Source organism: Lepisosteus oculatus, chromosome 8 (genome assembly GCF_040954835.1).
Source record: "Lepisosteus oculatus isolate fLepOcu1 chromosome 8, fLepOcu1.hap2, whole genome shotgun sequence".
Lineage (NCBI taxonomy): Eukaryota > Metazoa > Chordata > Actinopteri > Semionotiformes > Lepisosteidae > Lepisosteus > Lepisosteus oculatus.
In genome coordinates, this window is record NC_090703.1 from 46,064,032 (window position 1) to 46,082,686 (window position 18,655).

The following is an 18,655-nucleotide window of genomic DNA, read 5'->3' on the forward strand; positions in this document are numbered from 1 at the left end:
CTCAGAGAAGCTTTAACAGAAAGTCGGTACCTGGTCTTGGTGACAGTGGGGGTGACTGTGCTTGTGCTGGAGACAGTCTTGGTGTCTGAGGAGCTGTGAGACAGAGTTCATGACACATTTAATACAGGTACTTTTTTGCTTATTTTTAACAAGGTAACAGTACAGTACACTGTTCAGAATGAAAAGCCTTGCCTGTGAGAGAGTTTCACAGTGTAATCTCAAAGTTATGAGAGAGAAGCTTTAACAGAAAGTCTGTACATGGTCTTGGTGACATTGGGGGTGACAGTGTTTGTGCCAGAGAGGTCTGTCTTGCAGTCTGAGGAGCTGAGAGAGAGAGATAGTTCATGCCACAGTTAATATATACAGCTATTGTTATCATTGAAAACATCATATATGAGAAACCCACACACCTGGTCTTGGTGACAGTGGGGGGAACTGTCTTTGTGCCAGTAAGGTCTGTCTTGGTGTCTGAGGAACTGAGAGAGAGAGTTCATGCCATAGTTAATACTGTTTATACAGCTATTGTTAACATTGAAAACAACACAGCTAAGAGAGACCTCAGGTAACTGCTCTTAGTGACAGTAGTGGTGACTGTGTCTGTCTTGTCTAGACAGGTTTTAAGCATAGTGACAATACAGTGTTTTGAATTTATGCCTTTGTGAGAGTTTCACAGAGTAATCTCAAAGTCTCAGAGAAGCTTTAACAGAAAGTCTGTACCTGGTCTTGGTGACAGTGGGGGTGACTGTGCTTGTGCTGGAGGAGACAGTCTTGGTGTCTGAGGAGCTGTGAGACAGAGTTCATGACACATTTAATACAGGTACTGTTATCACTGTAAACACTATATATGAGAACTCAGGTATCTAGTATAAATGGTTATTAAGAAATACACATTTCAGTGAAACCATCACAGTTTTTTTGCTTATTTTTAACAAGGTGACAGTACAGTACACTGTTCTGAATGAAAAGCCTTGCCTATGAGAGAGTTTCACAGTGTAATCTCAAAATAATGAGAGAGAAGCTTTAACAGAAAGTCTGTACCTGGTCTTGGTGACAGTGGGGGTGACAGTGTTTATGCCAGAGAGGTCTGTCTTGGTGTCTGAGGAGCTGAGAGAGAGAGATAGTTCATGCCACAGTTAATATGTACAGTTATTTTTATCATTGAAAACATCATATAGGAGAAACGCACATACCTGGTCTTGGTGACAGCGGGGGTGACTGTGCTTGTGCTGGAGGAGACAGTCTTGGTGTCTGAGGAGCTGAGAGAGAGACAGTTCATTCCATAGTTAATATGTACAGCTATTGTTATGATTGAAAACAACACAGCTGAGACCTCAGGTACCTGGTCTTAGTGACAGTGGTGATGACTGTGTAGTTTCCTGATCTGACAGGTTATTTAAGATAGTGACAGTATAGTGCTTTGAATATAAAAGTATAACTGAATATAAAAGTATTCACAGCATAATCTCAAAGTATTCAGAGAGGAACTTTAACAGAAAGTTTGTACCTGGTCTTGGTGACAGCAGGGGTGACTGTGTTTGTGCTGGAGGAGACAGCCTTGGTGTCTGAGGAGCTGAGAGAGACAGTTCATAACAGTTAATAAACACAGCTACTGTTATCATTGAAGACATTACAATTAGGTACTCAGTCACTTACAGTGGAGTGACTAAGTTTATCCTGTTTTGAAAGGTTATTTCGTACAGTATTTTGAACCTATGCCGTGACCTTGAGAGTTTCACAGTGTAAACTCAAAGTAATCAAAGAGAAGCTTTAACAGAAAGTCTGTACCTGGTCTTGGTGACAGTGGGGGTGACAGTGTTTGTGCCAGAGAGGTCTGTCTTGGTGTCTGAGGAGCTGACAGAGTTCATGCCACAGTTAATAAATACAACTTTGTTATCATTGAAAACAACACTGCTGAGACCTCAGTACTTATTAGCAGTAGTGGTGACTGTCTGTCTTGTCTTGACAGGTTATTAGCATAGTGACAATACAGTGTTTTGAATTTATGCCTTTGTGAGAGTTTCACAGAGTAATCTCAAAGTCTCAGAGAAGCTTTAACAGAAAGTCCGTACCTGGTCTTGGTGACAGTGGGGGTGACTGTGCTTGTACTGGAGACAGTCTTGGTGTCTGAGGAGCTGTGAGACAGATTCATGACACATTTAATACAGGTACTGTTATCACTGAAAACACTATATATGAGAACTCAGGCATCTAACATCTAGTGTTAGTGATAGTTAAAAAAAAACATTTTTTCAGTGAAACCATCTGAGTTTTTTTGCTTATTTTTAACAAGGTGACAGTACAGTACACTGTTCAGAATGAAAAGCCTTGCCTGTGGAAGAGTTTCACAGCATAATCTCAAAGTAATCAGAGAGAAGCTTTAACAGAAAGTCTGTACCTGGTCTTGGTGACAGTGGGGGTGACAGTGTTTGTGCCAGAAAGGTCTGTCTTGGTGTCTGAGGAGCTGAGAGAGTTCATGCCACAGTTAATATATACAGCTTTGTTATCATTGAAAACAACACAGCTGAGACCTCAGTACTTATTAGTAGTAGTGGTGACTGTGTCTGTCTTGTCTTGACAGGTTATTAGCATAGTGACAATACAGTGTTTTGAATTTATGCCTTTGTGAGAGTTTTATAGAGTAATCTCAAAGTCTCAGAGAAGCTTTAACAGAAAGTCTGTACCTGGTCTTGGTGACAGTGGGGGTGACTGTGCTTGTGCTGGAGACAGTCTTGGTGTCTGAGGAGCTGTGAGACAGAGTTCATGACACATTTAATACAGGTACTGTTATCACTGAAAACACTATATATGAGAACTCAGGCATCTAACATCTAGTGTTAGTGAAAGTTAATAAATAATTTTTTTCAGTGAAACAATCTGAGTTTTTGTGCTTATTTTTAACAAGGTGACAGTACAGTACACTGTTCAGAATGAAAAGCCTTGCCTGTGAGAGAGTTTCACAGTGTAATCTCAAAGTTATGAGAGAGAAGCTTTAACAGAAAGTCTGTACCTGGTCTTGGTGACAGTGGGGGTGACAGTGTTTGTGCCAGAGAGGTCTGTCTTAGTGTCTGAGGAGCTGAGAGAGAGAGATAGTTCATGCCACAGTTAATATATACAGCTATTGTCATCATTGAAAACATCATATATGAGAAACCCACACACCTGGTCTTGGTGACAGTGGGGGGAACTGTCTTTGTGCCAGAAAGGTCAGTCTTGGTGTCTGAGGAACTGAGAGAGAGAGTTCATGCCATAGTTAATACTGTTTATACAGCTATTGTTAACATTGAAAACAACACAGCTAAGAGAGACCTCAGGTAACTGCTCTTAGTGACAGTAGTGGTGACTGTGTCTGTCTTGTCTTGACAGGTTATTAGCATAGTGACAATACAGTGTTTTGAATTTATGCCTTTGTGAGAGTTTCACAGAGTAATCTCAAAGTCTCAGAGAAGCTTTAACAGAAAGTCTGTACCTGGTCTTGGTGACAGTGGGGGTGACTGTGCTTGTGCTGGAGACAGTCTTGGTGTCTGAGGAGCTGTGAGACAGAGTTCATCACACATTAAATACAGGTACTGTTATCACTGTAAACACTATATATGAGAACTCAGGTATCTAGTATAAATGACAGTTAACAAATACACATTTCAATGAAACCATCACAGTCTTTTTGCTTATTTTTAACAAGGTGACAGTACAGTACACTGTTCTGAATGAAAAGCCTTGCCTGTGAGAGAGTTTCACAGTGTAATCTCAAAGTAATGAGAGAGAAGCTTTAACAGAAAGTCTGTACCTGGTCTTGGTGACAGTGGGGGTGACAGTGTTTGTGCCAGACAGGTCTGTCTTAGTGTCTGAGGAGCTGAGAGAGAGAGATAGTTCATGCCACAGTTAATATATACAGCTATTGTTATCATTGAAAACATCATATAGGAGAAACGCACATACCTGGTCTTGGTGACAGCGGGGGTGACTGTGCTTGTGCTGGAGGAGACAGTCTTGGTGTCTGAGGAGCTGAGAGAGAGACAGTTCATTCCATAGTTAATATGTACAGCTATTGTTATGATTGAAAACAACACAGCTGAGACCTCAGGTACCTGGTCTTAGTGACAGTGGTGATGACTGTGTAGTTTCCTGATCTGACAGGTTATTTAGGATAGTGACAGTATAGTGCTTTGAATATAAAAGTATAACTGAATATAAAAGTATTCACAGCATAATCTCAAAGTATTCAGAGAGGAACTTTAACAGAAAGTTTGTACCTGGTCTTGGTGACAGCAGGGGTGACGGTGTTTGTGCTGGAGGAGACAGCCTTGGTGTCTGAGGAGCTGAGAGAGACAGTTCATAACAGTTAATAAACACAGCTACTGTTATCATTGAAGACATTACAATTAGGTACTCAGTCACTTACAGTGGAGTGACTAAGTTTGTCCTGTTTTGAAAGGGTATTTCGTACAGTATTTTGAACCTATGCCGTGACCTTGAGAGTTTCACAGAGTAATCTCAAAGTCTTAGAGAAGCTTTAACAGAAAGTCTGTACCTGGTCTTGGTGATAGTGGGGGGGACTGTCTTTGTGCCAGAGAGGTCTGTCTTGGTGTCTGAGGAGCTGAGAGAGAGAGTTCATGCCATAGTTAATACTGTTTATACAGCTATTGTTAACATTGAAAACAACACAGCTGAGACCTCAGGTACTTATTAGCAGTAGTGGTGACTGTGTCTGTCTTTCCTTGACAGGTTATTTAGCACTGTGATAGTAGAGTTTTTTTTTTAATTCATGGCTTTGAAAGAGATTCACAGAGTAATCTCAAAGTCTCAGAGAATCTTTAACAGAAAGTCTGTACCTGGTCTTGGTGACAGTGGGGGTGACTGTGCTTGTGCTGGAGACAGTCTTGGTGTCTGAGGAGCTGTGAGACAGAGTTCATCACACATTAAATATAGGTACTGTTATCACTGAAAACACTATATATGAGAACTCAGGCATCTAACATCTAGTGTTAGTGATAGTTAATAAATACATTTTTTCAGTGAAACTATCTGAGTTTTTTTGCTTATTTTTAACAAGGTGACAGTACAGTACACTGTTCTGAATGAAAAGCCTTGCCTGTGAGAGAGTTTCACAGTGTAATCTCAAAGTTATGAGAGAGAAGCTTTAACAGAAAGTCTGTACCTGGTCTTGGTGACAGTGGGGGTGACAGTGTTTGTGCCAGAGAGGTCTGTCTTGGTGTCTGAGGAGCTGAGAGAGAGAGATAGTTCATGCCACAGTTAATATATACAGCTATTGTTATCATTGAAAACATCACAAATGAGAAACCCACACACCTGGTCTTGGTGACAGTGGGGGGAACTGTCTTTGTGCCAGTAAGGTCTGTCTTGGTGTCTGAGGAGCTGAGAGAGAGAGTTCATGCCATAGTTAATACTGTTTATACAGCTATTGTTAACATTGAAAACATAATAAATGAGAAACCCACACACCTGGTCTTAGTGACAGTGGGGGTGACAGTGTTTGTGCCAGAGAGGTCTGTCTTGGTGTCTGAGGAGCTGAGAGAGAGAGATAGTTCATGCCACAGTTAATATATACAGTTATAGTTATCATTGAAAACATAATAATTGAGAAACCCACACACCTGGTCTTAGTGACAGTGGGGATCACTGTGTATTGCTTCCTGATCTGACAGGTTACAGTATAGTACAGTGTTTTGAATAGAACAGCATAACTCTGAGAACATGTCACAGCACAATCTCCAAGTAATCAGAGAGGAACTTTAACAGAGAGTTTGTACCTGGTCTTGGTGACAGCAGGGGTGACTGTGTTTGTGCTGGAGGAGACAGCCTTGGTGTCCGAGGGGCTGAGAGAGAGAGACAGTTCATAATCATTACTTTCATTTGCTTTGGCAACACTGATTGTACCCATCGATCATGCTAATAAAGCACCTTGAATTGAATTGAATTTAATTAATAAACATAGCTAATGTTATCATTGAAAACATCATATATGTGAACATACACACCTGGTCTTAGTGACAGTGGGGGTGACAGTGTTTGTGCCAGAGAGGTCTGTCTTGGTGTCTGAGGAGCTGAGAGAGAGAGATAGTTCATGCCACAGTTAATATATACAGTTATAGTTATCATTGAAAACATAATAATTGAGAAACCCACACACCTGGTCTTAGTGACAGTGGGGATCACTGTGTATTGCTTCCTGATCTGACAGGTTACAGTATAGTACAGTGTTTTGAATAGAACAGCATAACTCTGAGAACATGTCACAGCACAATCTCCAAGTAATCAGAGAGGAACTTTAACAGAGAGTTTGTACCTGGTCTTGGTGACAGCAGGGGTGACTGTGTTTGTGCTGGAGGAGACAGCCTTGGTGTCCGAGGGGCTGAGAGAGAGAGACAGTTCATAATCATTACTTTCATTTGCTTTGGCAACACTGATTGTACCCATCGATCATGCTAATAAAGCACCTTGAATTGAATTGAATTTAATTAATAAACATAGCTAATGTTATCATTGAAAACATCATATATGTGAACATACACACCTGGTCTTAGTGACAGTGGGGGTGGAGATCGTCTTGGTGTCTGAAGTGCTAAAAGAGAGATACCGTAGTTCATATCACATTAATAAATACAGCTATTGTTATCATAGAAACCACGATAGCTGAGACCTCAGGTACCGGGTCTTAGTGACAGTGGGATGTCTGTGATTATCTTGTCTTGTCAGGTTATTTACAAGAGTGACAATACAATGTTTTAAATATTAAAAGCATAACTCTATGAATGTTTCACAGGACATTCTGTGAGGAGCTGTGAGAGAGATAGTTCATGCCACAGTTAATAAATACATTTACCGCTATCATTGAAAACAACACAGCGGAGATCTCAGGTACTTAAGAGCAGTAGTGGGGACTGTGTCTGTCTTGTCCTGACAGGTTATTTAGCATAGCAGCAGTACAGTTTTTGGAATTAATGGCTTTGAGAGAGTTTCATAGCGTAATCTGAAAGCATTCAGAGAGGGGCTTTAACAGAAAGTCTGTACCTGGTCTTAGTGACAGCTGGGGTGACTACGTTTGTGCTGAAAGGATTTGTCTTGGTGTCTGAGGAGCTGAGAGAGATAGTGCCACAGTAAATACAACTGTTGTTATCATTGAAAATAACAAAGCTCAGATCTCAGGTACTTATGTCTTGGTGTCTGAGAAGCTGAGAGAAAGAGTTCATGACACATTTAATTCAGGTATTACTATCACTGAAACCACCAAATATGAGAATTTCGGTACCTGGTGTTCGTAACAGTGCTGGTGACTGTGCTTGTGCCAGAGGGGTCAGTCTTGGAGTCCAACGAGCTACGAGAGAGAGAAGAAATTTAGAAGGAAAAATCTCAGCCACTATCAGTCAATGAAGCATGTGAAAGGCCCACTCAACCTAGGCTAGCTTAAACCAGGTCTTGAAAAGAGGTTGGACACACTGCCTCAGACACACCACTACAAATCCTTACAATTAATTATCTATTACTGAAGTGACCTGTAACACTTTCAGGCAATGAGCTACCAATTATACAGTATAGTCAATATACTGCCACCCCCTGGTACAACGTGGTACGTGAATTTGAGGGTCAAATGTAAGAACAGCTTGATAATAATAATAATAATAATAATAATAATAATAATAATAGCTTACACTTATATAGCGCTTTTCTGGACACTCCACTCAAAGCGCTTTACAGGTAATGGGGACTCAACCACCACCACCACCAATGTGCAGCCCCACCTGGATGATGCGACGGCAGCCATAGTGCGCCAGAACGCTCCCTACACATCAGCTCTCAGTGGGGAGGCGAGCAGAGTAATGTAGCCAGTTCATAGAGGGGGATTATTAGGAGGCCATGATTGGTAAGGGCCAATGGGAAATTTGGCCAGGACGCCAGGGTTACACCCCTACTCTTTTCGAGAAACGCCCTGGGATTTTTAATGACCACAGAGAGTCAGGACCTCGGTTTTACGTCTCATCCGAAGGACGGCGCCTTCGGATGATAGCCCTCTTGCTCAACAATGAAGACCAGTAAAACATAAAAAACAACAGTCACCAGAGAATCAAAAACCTAAGAGAAGTAGAAAGGAGACTACAAAATAAAAAATCAAAACACTGTACGTCTTCTACCATCTATTGTACCTCATTGCAAATTCATTCTCAGAGCCTACTGTAGTTGAACAGTGACACTGTACCCCAGTCTGCCACAGTTTCCCTCTCCCTCTCCTCTCCAGTACCTCTTGGTGCTGGTGTCAATGGGGATCACGTCTGCTGCCAGTTGTTCTAGGGTGACTGCAGTCTTGCTGTCCATGGCCGGCTTCTGTGTCTGTGTGCTGAGGACACACAAGGAACAAAAGTTCAGGGAGGAAGCTCTTATTCTTAAACAGAGTGAATTGTTATTGTAGAGGAAAACTCTCTGGTAGCAAGACACGATCTCACTTGCTATAGGACTTGCTGGGCTGCAGGGGTCTCTGTTATATAAGGCACAAAACATTTCCAGTCTGTAATGTTCAGTGTCTCCAATCTAACTCTGGACAGCCCCAATCTAGAATGTTTTACAGTTCAAATTTCCTTTTTTTTTGAGTTTCTGAACATCTGTAAGTTATTGATCAATTAAGAAAGCAAGTAATTTGCTCAACAACAGAAATAAAGACTATTTCTGAACTACTTAATTCAGCAGATGAAAAACTTTACTGATCACAATTCAGTTTTCTCAAGGCTTGGAACACTGGCAATCATGTAATTACAGGGTTCTGAAGTGGATGAACTCAAATAGTGTTCTGTAAACCATGCTACTGTGCCACTGGGCTTTCTCAGCTCCAAAGACACCCACACTGTTATTCCTAGGAAGTGCCTGAAGCAGAATAGAGAAATGCTAGTACCTACTTCCCCTAAAGTCTAACATAACTTAATGTTGAAAGCATGCCTATCTAATATCTATTAGTTTATCTTGAGGTAAAAATAACAGAACCGAGAATCTCCGAGTATGGCGAGGGACTAAACAAAAAACTGTTTCACTTCATCCTGGATTTATCTTTCGACATAGGGGAAAAACTGAATCTCATACTCAAGTCAGTAAAAACTGGTTTCGGGACCTTCAAAATTACTGGATGGGAAACAATCCTGGCTTCTCACTTTTCTCTCCCCTTCCTTGTGGTAAGCGTTGTAGGAGCATAAAGACAGGTACCTCCATTTTTATTGTATTCTACTACTGACTCACACTGATAGTACTGTATATTTTTTTGCACACTACTTGTGCTGACTTGCATTTAAGATGTATGTTACTTAACCTGTTGTTGTTGCCTTTGCTGTTTGGTGTTTCCTTATTATCTTTGTATTGGAGCACACATGCAAATCAGCATTTCACTGCACTTGCGCAAATGACAAATAACCTGGACTGAACTGAAGCTCGAGAATTTTTCATTAACTCAGCTCAAGGTAATAACGTGCAGGATTGAAAAGCACAGCCATATCAAAGTGCTCTGTATTGTGGATTATTATCAAATGTGTTTTGAATCGAACATGCTTGAAATTGGAATTGGGAGAGTTCGAGTGGAATTTACTCAGTTCTGTGAACCATTACAAAGTGCAAAAATCATGACGTTAGAATGTACTGGACAGTACCAGCCCAATTCAAGCAGTGGTCCTAGTTTTCTCATGTGTGACTCATTATCTGGGAGAGAGTGAATTCTAGCCCCCTGTTATGCCTCCCTGCTTTGGCAGTCCCTGTGACATATACTGTATAGCATTACATATAATCTGTTACTCTGTCCATATATAATCCTAATATAACACACATATTCACAATGTGTTTTTTGCACACTTCTTAGATGTTCCCTACATTTCCAGCGGCCCACCTATCTGCCACAGGAGAAGGGTCCTGTTTGCATGAGTCTCTTTTAGGGGTAACAGGCTTCACCAGAGCCTCATCCGTCCTACAGGGGAGAAAGACAGAGATTAAACAGAATGGCAGGAAAGCATGGATGCCAGCCTGTGGCAAAGATCTTCATTAATGTGCAAGCTGTCATTAACCCTCCTAGCTTTAACTATCCACATACACATGGGCAGCAGGACTCTGACACCCCCTGCTGTTCACCACACACCTGCCCCACAAAGCAAGGAGCAAGGAGCACACAAGCACGTACTTGTCTGAGATGAGAGAGGCCAGATCCACATTGTCAAAGTCGTTCCTGGGAGCTGGGGCCTTGTCACTGACCACCTGAGAGCTGCACAGGGACAGAGACACAAAGAGGATGAAAACACCCTCACTAAATGACAAGAAATGACAACTCCTGCCCCTAGCCACACATACTGCATATATACAGTTATATACAAATGCACAGTACAATCAATCAGCGCTCAGCTTCCTAATAGCTCTGATCCATTTCTCCATTTGTGTTGTCCTGTGTATCTTAAATACAGGACTGGACTAAATTGGACTCAAGCTCAGTAAAGTGAATTTTGCCCTAAAACAGCTTCTATCCTGTGTAAATTGCCATGAGGATTAAAATCCCTTATGATGCTGGTTTCTAGGACAGAGTTTAATTTCGCGTTTTTTTATTTCTTCATGCCTTCTTATAGCACTGATCTCTTTTCTCACTCTAGTTGTGTGAGACTCTAGGGGGCAGTTATAAAACCACACACACTCTCAAAGACAGTAGTGAACTCCTCTTGGTATTATTGTCCTTATTCGATTTGTCTGCACTGTTTTAGAATCCATTTCTCAAGAGCTCTGTTTTTTTAAATATTATAACATATTGTAATAATTTTGTCCATTTCCAACATATAATGGTCAGAGACAGCCTTGAGCAAGGGCATCCAGGCTACGCACTCCCTATTTGTCTACACTGATTGAGAAGAAATATAACTCTTCATGGGAACCCAGCGTCAGAAGGGTTTTAATCCTCTCACGACTGTTTAAAGCCCATGACTTCAGGACCGCAGCCAGATTGTACCTCTTCTGGTTTACCCCTGGAGATACCCCCTCTGTCTTCAGTGGACTGTCCAGCCCTGCTTTGGTGGCTGTGGAACTAATAAAGAGAGAAGAAAGGCCAATGTCCAATGTACAAGCACAGAAAGAAGTAGGCAGAGGAGCTGGAAAGTCTTAAAAGCATCTATTCAAATGGTCCGAATAGGTTGGTAAGAGATGAGCACATTTTTAAAATTCTTCTTATCGGAAAAGGTACTCCTCTTTTATAAAAACACCCTCTGTGACTCTACTCGTAACCCACCCATGACCTGGAAACAAGGTTACAATTCTTCAATCTATCCCTACTCCTACTGGATCTGCTGAGCCAGGATCTTCCCCACCCTAACCCATCCTTCACTATAATCTCCCCCTATGCCTAACCCATTTCAGCATACCTGGTCTTGCTAAGCGGGCCGGGAGCAGGCTGCTGCTGCATGCTACAGAGAGATTTATAGAGATTTATATTGATATCTTGATGATTTATGACTGATAGCAACCTGGTAAAGGCAACTTACATTTTACTGGAACAATCTGGATGAGGTACCTTGCTCAAGGCTACAACAGCAGTGTCCACCTGGGATCTGGCCTCATAACCTTCTAGATACAAGTCCAGAACCCTGACCACTGCTCCACCCTGCTGTCCAGATGTGAGGACGCACAATGAGGATCAGCCTGCCACAGACTCACAGTGGGTGGGTATTTAAACTAGTGTGATACAGGATATACAGGTCGGGCATATGGAATTATAATAATTAATAACAATTCCTTACACTTATATAGCATTTTTCTGGACACTCCACTCAAAGCGCTTTACAGGTAATGGGGACTCCCGTCCACCACCACCAGTGTGTGGCTTCACCTGGATGATGCAACAGCAGCCAGAGTGCACCAGTACACTCCCCACACACCAGCTCTCAGTGGGAAGGAGAACAAAGTGATGAAGCCAGTTCAGAGATGGGGGTTATTAGGACGCCACAATTGGTAGGGGCCAATGGGAAATTCAGCCAGGACACCGGGGTAACACCCCTACTCTTTTCTAGAAACACCTTGGGATTTCTAATGACCACAGAGAGTCAGGACCTCGGTTGTATGTCTCATCTGAAGGACAGTGTCTTCTCTACAACAGTGTGTCCCCATCACTGAACTGGGGCAAAGTGAGTGAATTTGCAGCTGTGAGTTGCAGGGTGATATGGCTGCTGGCAATAAACCCGCCAAAGACACACAGGTTAGCTGGACGTGATTCTAGAAGGAGGAAGTGAGGAAGTAAGCAAAGAGAAGGAGGAAGGCGAAAGAGAGCAGAGAGAGGTGTGGTTCTTGGAGACTCACTTTGGCTGGGGAACAGGGGATGTCTTTTGGGGCTCAGGGACAGGGGCGATCGGCCGGGTGCTGCCTTCGGGGCTCTTGGAGGGGGATCGCTCATCCTCATCGTTAAACTCCACCCTGGTTACACACACATGATACATACGTGACATGAGTCTGCGCCATTTAATCTAGCAGCTGTTCACTCAACATTAACGATGTCCCTGAACCCAATCAGCCAGCAAAGCATTGTTACCATAATTGGTTTAGTTTAGAGCATGACACTCATTTTCATGCAGTTGTTAAACCTGCCAGTCACATTTTACTTTGCACTGCACTCAAACCTTTCCATGAATCCTCATTAAGCAAAAATAAACAGGGATCAGGTATCAGACTCTAATAAAACAGGTGCACTAGCCACCTGCAGAACAGGTTCTTTAATGAGAGCAACAATATGTGGAACATAAAACACGGCAGAAACACGTTTAACACTCCTCCATTTAGCAATATTCTGTTTTGCCAATAAATGACAGGACAAACAGCTACAAAGGGTAGCCAGTGATTAGCTGACCTAGCCTGGTAAAAAGAAAATGTTACACTAAACACCATTGCTACTGAATATTCTGTACATTTTCAGAAGATGACCTTCAGCACAATAAAACCTCACCTTTTAGCCTTGAAAGAAAGAGCTGGCTGTACATCCGAGCTTTGTGTTTTTTCAATACTCCTGAAAGGGAATAAGGACCAGACAGATGAGTGAGAGATGAAGTTTATAACAATCTGTCAAGACAACACACTTTTAGGGTTGTTTGTTTTTTTAAAGCTTACTGAGATTGCATCTGATTTATGAAATAACAATTCTGCTGCCCATTCATACAGCTGGGTACAAATTTGAGGGCTATACAATGCTCAAGGGACGACAGTAGCATCTCCAGCTGGGATCTGAACTCCTGTCCTCCCAGTCAAGAGTCCAGAGTTTTAACCACTATACCCCCTGCACCTCCAGTGTGTGCACGCAGTACGGACAGGCAGGCACACGGACTCACTCGTATTTCTTGGCGGCTGACAGGACGTAAGAGCGCTGCTTGGTGCCCGAGGTGCGCAGGACGCTGCTGGCAGCCTCTGTCCTGCGGAGACAGACGGATGGTGAGGGGTGAGTAAGGTAGCAGAGAGCAGAAGGAGAAAGGAGGATGGGGTGTGTAGGAAGAGGGTTATTCAGGGGGTAAATAAACTACAATAATAATGCCAGCCCATTATTCATCAGCAGCTAAGGTCATCCCTGACCTTTGACCCTACTATTTCACAATGACCTCAGGCCAGTAGAGCTCTTTGACCTTTGACCTCTCGACTAGCTGCACCATAGACAAAGACGTGTTGGCTAACCCGACAGGCTTGCCTCACCTTTTGCTGTGCTCCTCAGGGGACACTGTGGGCTCGTCCTGGGTGGCGCCAGACAACTGATGTCGCACACCGTGAGGAGCTCTGAAACAAGGCACACAGCTGTCACACCTGTGCACTCCACGTACACATCCAAAATCACACAGTCACCCCCGACACACAGTGCGCTGCCATGGTGTAAAACACAGCCTGACACCAGTCTTTATAGGAGGAGGCTGTGAGTGAGAGGAACGAAAAGAGGAAGGGGGAGGGAGTGAGGTCTGGGACAGCACTCACATTTTCTTGTAATCGTCTGTGGACTTCTTGGTGACAGGCACAAATTTGCTCTTGGGGATATCGGCGCTGTTGAGACACAGAGACATGATGAACGGGGTCAATCCTTCCACATGCTCCATACCTTTCAATGGCGGGACTGACGTCTGTCTACACACCACCCTGACGGGTGACACGTGATGACCTTTGACCCTGATGACACCAGTTCCCTGGGTGGCTTCAGGAAGGCTTGATGTGGTTCGTAGCCACCAACAGAAGGATACATTAAACCACAAAAGAGCCATGGAAATAGTAGAAAAATGGATGATGTGAACAGCATACTCATAGGGTAACTACAGAAAAGCCGGGCAAGTGCTCCATGGCCAACTCTCAGGAAGGAAGCAGGATGTCCCTCAGTCTGGCCCTGCCCGACCCTCCCACTCCCAGACCCCAGTACCCTGGCGCAGTGTGGTCAGCTGACCTGGAGCCGTGGCTGTTAGCGCTGGAGGAGGATGGGTCCTTCTGGGAATCCGTTTTTGTGAAAACCCCTCTTAAAAAAACGAGACAGGACAGGAACAAAACGATAAGGAAGGTTTTCCACTTGGGCTATCCAGCATGTTTGGCCTAGGTGTCTCATCCAGGTGTTTCTTGACCGAGGTCAGGGCACCAGCTGGGTAGGTCCTCCACCCTTTGTGTAAAGTGCCACCTGTTCTCAGCCTTAAATTCCCTTCCCCTTAGCTTCTACCTGTCCGTCCATGTGTACAGCATTGCCACAACCGAATCATTTCACTCTGAAGCTCCTGAATGCTGAACCTTGTGGTACAGCACTGTGGACTGCAGATGTGTACAGTCTAGCAGCAATTCTGTACCCAAAACAAGCGATGTGACTGGTTGAGCAGACATCCGGTTTTGTGCAGACTGAGCATTAAGGGACAGGAACTTAACTGCTCATGAGAAAAAAGTGAGCTACCTCTTGAGTTTCAATTAGCCTTCTTGTTTCCAGCCGCAGTTAGAGTTCAAAGCTCTGATGATGCTATTTTAGTAGTGTGGGAATATTTTTTAATGACTACTATTTTTTTTTTAAATATGCTGTCGCACAGTGGGTCTGTCAGCCTTATTACAAACAAGACAATGCAAGACCAGGAGAAACACTGACCTGATCAGATATCCAGGAGAGACTGGCCTCGGGCTGTTGGGAGAACAAGGAACAAAAGTCACCTTCCTCTTCCTCTCTGCTTCTCAACATCTAGTTCAGGTACTATCTAGTTAACAAGTTCCACTAGCCTGGCTTTCATTCATTCATTCAGCCCATTGCTGCTCAGCTGTATCTACAGTCCTAGGTAAGTGCCGGTCTGGATACCTTTCAGAGGGGGTTGAAGTGACAGTGGGCTCAGCTAAGGCTCCATTATTCCGACGTTCCCTCACTTCTGTTATCCTGCAGAGAGGAGGATGCCATCAGAGCAACACACAGAGGCAAAGTGACTCTTACGACGACTCAAGATAGCAGACCCTCAGCTGAGATGCCAAAAACCACTGTTTCACAGTTCAAATGTGGAGCGTATGCAGATACACTGACTTTCACCCACGTGCCTAAATTCACTCTCCCTGTCTCCCCAGGTTACCATGGTTTCTCATCTTCCTGCTCCTGGGAGGTGCTGCGGTGCTGTATCCAGCTCTGGTCGCCCTTCAGTGTGGCACGGACCTTCGTTGTCCTTAACACCGCCTGTCTGTCTGCCGTTGGCAGTCCACTGCGTTCTGCTAACACACAAACACACATGGGCCTGCTGACAGACAGACTCGAGACACAAGACACAGAGGCACTCAAAACACAGCGGCGTGCTCAAGACACAGGCAAACTCAGGAGACACAGGCACACCGAAGACACACAAACATAAGGCACACAAAAATTCAAAAGACGCAGGCACACACAGAGGTTAACAGAGATAAACTCACGAGACTCAGGCAACTGAAGACACAAACGCAAGAGACACACAAGCATCCCAGCAACCTTAATTCTCCAGATCTTCTAATGTGATGGAATGTATTTTTATGATGCCCGTGCAAGTAAATGTTTGAAATAATGAAAGTTAAAGATGGTAATATAATAGCTGAAAATGATCTTTACAGAACGATCAATACAAATATGCAAAGAATCTGTGCCTGAGTAAAAGCACTCAGAAGCTGGGGTGGCAGTCTAACTGTGTGACAAAATGCAACTTAAAAAACACAAACTCAGTTCTCTTAGTTATAATCCTTTACCAGTTCCACTGAGCTACAATAAATGTATTATTTTACATATGCTATATTGCATGATAAATATTCCTTAGTAAAATGTAAGATATGACTAATAGGCTCTATTTTTAAGGGTAGTGTCATCTAATACCTAAGCTAAGAACTTGTATTAGTAAAAAACTATTGTATCACTGTAAACATTTCCAGTTGTAAAGATCTCTTTGAAATATGATAGTGGCCAATGACATTAACTGTCTCATCTCCCAGCAACCAGTTGTTAATCAGGTTTGTGGTATTTTCTCTTAACTACTTGGGGTGACACCTGCTTCATTTATTATCTCTTTCAGTGTTGTGCAGATTGATTAGTGGCAAAACGGAATCTTTCTTGAATCAGTTAACAGGAGCGTCCAGCCAATAACCAAACATACACTGGGAGAACATGTGAACTCCACACCTACAGATGCTGAAAGTCCCAATCAAACCCAGAACCCTGGTTCTGTGAAGAAACAGAGCTAGCTACTGCAGAACCACTCCACCACAAGACTGAGTCTTGGGTTGTAATTTAGGACAAGAGAAACCTGTGTTTTGTGCTGGCAGGTGGTATGCGATGGACATGAAACTCACCTTTCTGCATTGTACCAGCCAGTCCCTGTGGATCAGCGAAAAGCCTTCAGTTGAACCGCTGCAACACAGAGTAGGAGGGGGCCATGAGGACATGTCACTTGGAAAACTGGGAGAACCCCCATAAACTGATATTGGGAGTACTACACGTGGGCAGATCGGAATGATCTTGTGGAAACACAGACAGGAGGCAGTGCGATCACAGCAAAGGCTGGACTGTCCAAGAAGAGCTACAGAGCAGTTCCCACATAGAGGAACACTGGAGAGGATATACTGTAGGGAGAACAGGCACCAGGGCATCAGAAAGGCCACACCTCAGCCTATCATGATCATCTGGTTCTGATATATCTAGAGCAAGAACTGGTTATACTGGGAACAACCCTCCCCCGCCCCCCACCCCCATCCAGCAAGGATGATATCCCCTTGCACCCCTCTTCACCACCAGAGGGATGGTTTATATGCACATTCAAACCTAGTGCGTTAAGTCTTCATGGGAGGTGGGAGGAAAGCAGCGCACCCCAAAAAAACATGAACATATGATTAAATGGACTGTGGAAGACTCCACAGGACAGGCACCCCACAATAAAGTCGAAGCCAGGATCCTGGAGTAATTGATAGTAATAGCTTTGTATGGTTATACAGTTGACCATGGTTGTCCCATGCTTGTGCTACACATCTATCAGCCCCTTGTTTTGGCACAATTCCTCACAGGGTCTCTGCGCTTTATCATTCAGCCCTGTGCTGGACTTTCACATCAGGAGAAGGGCAAGAATCCAGGGTGAGATGTTGAAAAGCTGAGCAGTAAGAGGTCCTCTGTACAGAGCAGGAGGGCTGGAAAGCCATCAGGTACACACCCTGATCTTCCGACTGATAGTGTCACTGGAGAAATATGTTCTGCATTCCCCAGAATCACAGTATTCCAGATATGCTGACCAGCCAGTCTGGCCACATTCTGTGGGAAGGAACTCACAACGCCCCTGCACACCCTCACACACATACACCTGTAGCATATTGCAATAAATCTGCCGCCCTCTATCCCTTCCTTCCTGTTCCTTTATCCACTTGTACCTGTCCACCTCTTTCCCCTCTCTTCCTCTGTCATCAACCAGATCCTATCTTGAGCTGCAGCATCCGAATTCACAGAGATGCCCTTGCCAACACCCACGGAAACTGTGGACAGAGCTATGCCCCATGGGAAAAAGATGAGGATAAAGCACCAAGCACAAAGTGGAGCATGCACAAACACAGTGGTACGCATCAACTTTGAGTTTGTGTACTGTGCAGGGCCCGATGTAGATGCTTGTACAGCAGGTAGAACATGGGGTGAGCTGGGGAGTATGTTAATCTGGATCTTTAGGATAACCACCCCCTCACCCAAGGCTTGGCCCTACTCTGGGCACTTCCTTACAAGCTACAATGGTGGACAATCCATTTTAAATGACTCCATACACTTCAGGTGCAATGAGCCAGAGGCAGGTGATTTGAATGGAGGGTGTACAGGGATCTTGGCATGGGTGACTTATCGGGAGGTTTTGCATAGGCAGAGCCTGCTGTCAGGTTTGCACAGGGACAGAGACTGCGTCATGCCACACCTTTAACAGTGAGGAAATTCACAGCCTGTGACCTGGTGACATTGCCCTTAGGCACTGAAGGGGTAAGTGGCAACTATGTGGAAGTGCAATTAAAACAGAATACAAGGCACTTCTATACCCAAAGGGTTGTGAGAATATAGAAAGAGCTATGTAGCTCTATACACCCAGAAACTGATACCTTGGTGTCTTTCAAGATGAAGTCCTTGTATCATTGAATTAGTAACTAAAAAGATGGACTAGATGATCCAAATGGCCTCCTCTTGTTTGTACTTTTC

The 18,655-nt window shown here is 43.7% G+C and overlaps 1 protein-coding gene across 28 annotated transcripts in view; it reads right to left on the reverse strand.

Moving 5' to 3' along the window:
• The window catches only part of znf185 (zinc finger protein 185 with LIM domain), a 34,416-nt gene that overhangs the window by 12,467 nt on the left and 3,294 nt on the right, over positions 1-18,655 (reverse strand). For 3 of the 28 annotated variants that reach the window (XM_069193497.1, XM_069193509.1, XM_069193496.1), the window contains exons 2-43: positions 16,792-16,849; positions 15,558-15,693; positions 15,296-15,370; positions 15,092-15,124; positions 14,417-14,485; positions 13,960-14,025; positions 13,687-13,767; positions 13,332-13,412; positions 12,953-13,012; positions 12,313-12,426; positions 11,382-11,423; positions 10,973-11,047; positions 10,163-10,243; positions 9,875-9,952; positions 8,255-8,350; positions 7,268-7,333; positions 7,030-7,095; positions 6,533-6,580; positions 6,305-6,370; positions 5,997-6,062; positions 5,769-5,834; positions 5,461-5,526; positions 5,308-5,373; positions 5,156-5,221; positions 4,830-4,892; positions 4,529-4,594; positions 4,251-4,316; positions 3,937-4,002; positions 3,785-3,850; positions 3,467-3,529; positions 3,160-3,225; positions 3,008-3,073; positions 2,682-2,744; positions 2,396-2,461; positions 2,070-2,132; positions 1,786-1,851; positions 1,505-1,570; positions 1,191-1,256; positions 1,039-1,104; positions 718-783; positions 411-476; positions 31-93 (exon numbers count right to left, since the gene is read on the reverse strand). In XM_069193497.1, the coding sequence (XP_069049598.1) occupies positions 31-93; positions 411-476; positions 718-783; positions 1,039-1,104; positions 1,191-1,256; positions 1,505-1,570; positions 1,786-1,851; positions 2,070-2,132; positions 2,396-2,461; positions 2,682-2,744; positions 3,008-3,073; positions 3,160-3,225; positions 3,467-3,529; positions 3,785-3,850; positions 3,937-4,002; positions 4,251-4,316; positions 4,529-4,594; positions 4,830-4,892; positions 5,156-5,221; positions 5,308-5,373; positions 5,461-5,526; positions 5,769-5,834; positions 5,997-6,062; positions 6,305-6,370; positions 6,533-6,580; positions 7,030-7,095; positions 7,268-7,333; positions 8,255-8,350; positions 9,875-9,952; positions 10,163-10,243; positions 10,973-11,047; positions 11,382-11,423; positions 12,313-12,426; positions 12,953-13,012; positions 13,332-13,412; positions 13,687-13,767; positions 13,960-14,025; positions 14,417-14,485; positions 15,092-15,124; positions 15,296-15,370; positions 15,558-15,693; positions 16,792-16,801 (2,846 nt within the window). In that variant the 5' untranslated portion in view covers positions 16,802-16,849. The remainder of the gene's footprint in view (positions 1-30; positions 94-410; positions 477-717; positions 784-1,038; positions 1,105-1,190; positions 1,257-1,504; positions 1,571-1,785; positions 1,852-2,069; positions 2,133-2,395; positions 2,462-2,681; positions 2,745-3,007; positions 3,074-3,159; positions 3,226-3,466; positions 3,530-3,784; positions 3,851-3,936; positions 4,003-4,250; positions 4,317-4,528; positions 4,595-4,829; positions 4,893-5,155; positions 5,222-5,307; positions 5,374-5,460; positions 5,527-5,768; positions 5,835-5,996; positions 6,063-6,304; positions 6,371-6,532; positions 6,581-7,029; positions 7,096-7,267; positions 7,334-8,254; positions 8,351-9,874; positions 9,953-10,162; positions 10,244-10,972; positions 11,048-11,381; positions 11,424-12,312; positions 12,427-12,952; positions 13,013-13,331; positions 13,413-13,686; positions 13,768-13,959; positions 14,026-14,416; positions 14,486-15,091; positions 15,125-15,295; positions 15,371-15,557; positions 15,694-16,791; positions 16,850-18,655) is intronic. The other 25 variants (XM_069193498.1, XM_069193513.1, XM_069193512.1 and 22 more) reach the window with 25 other exon arrangements.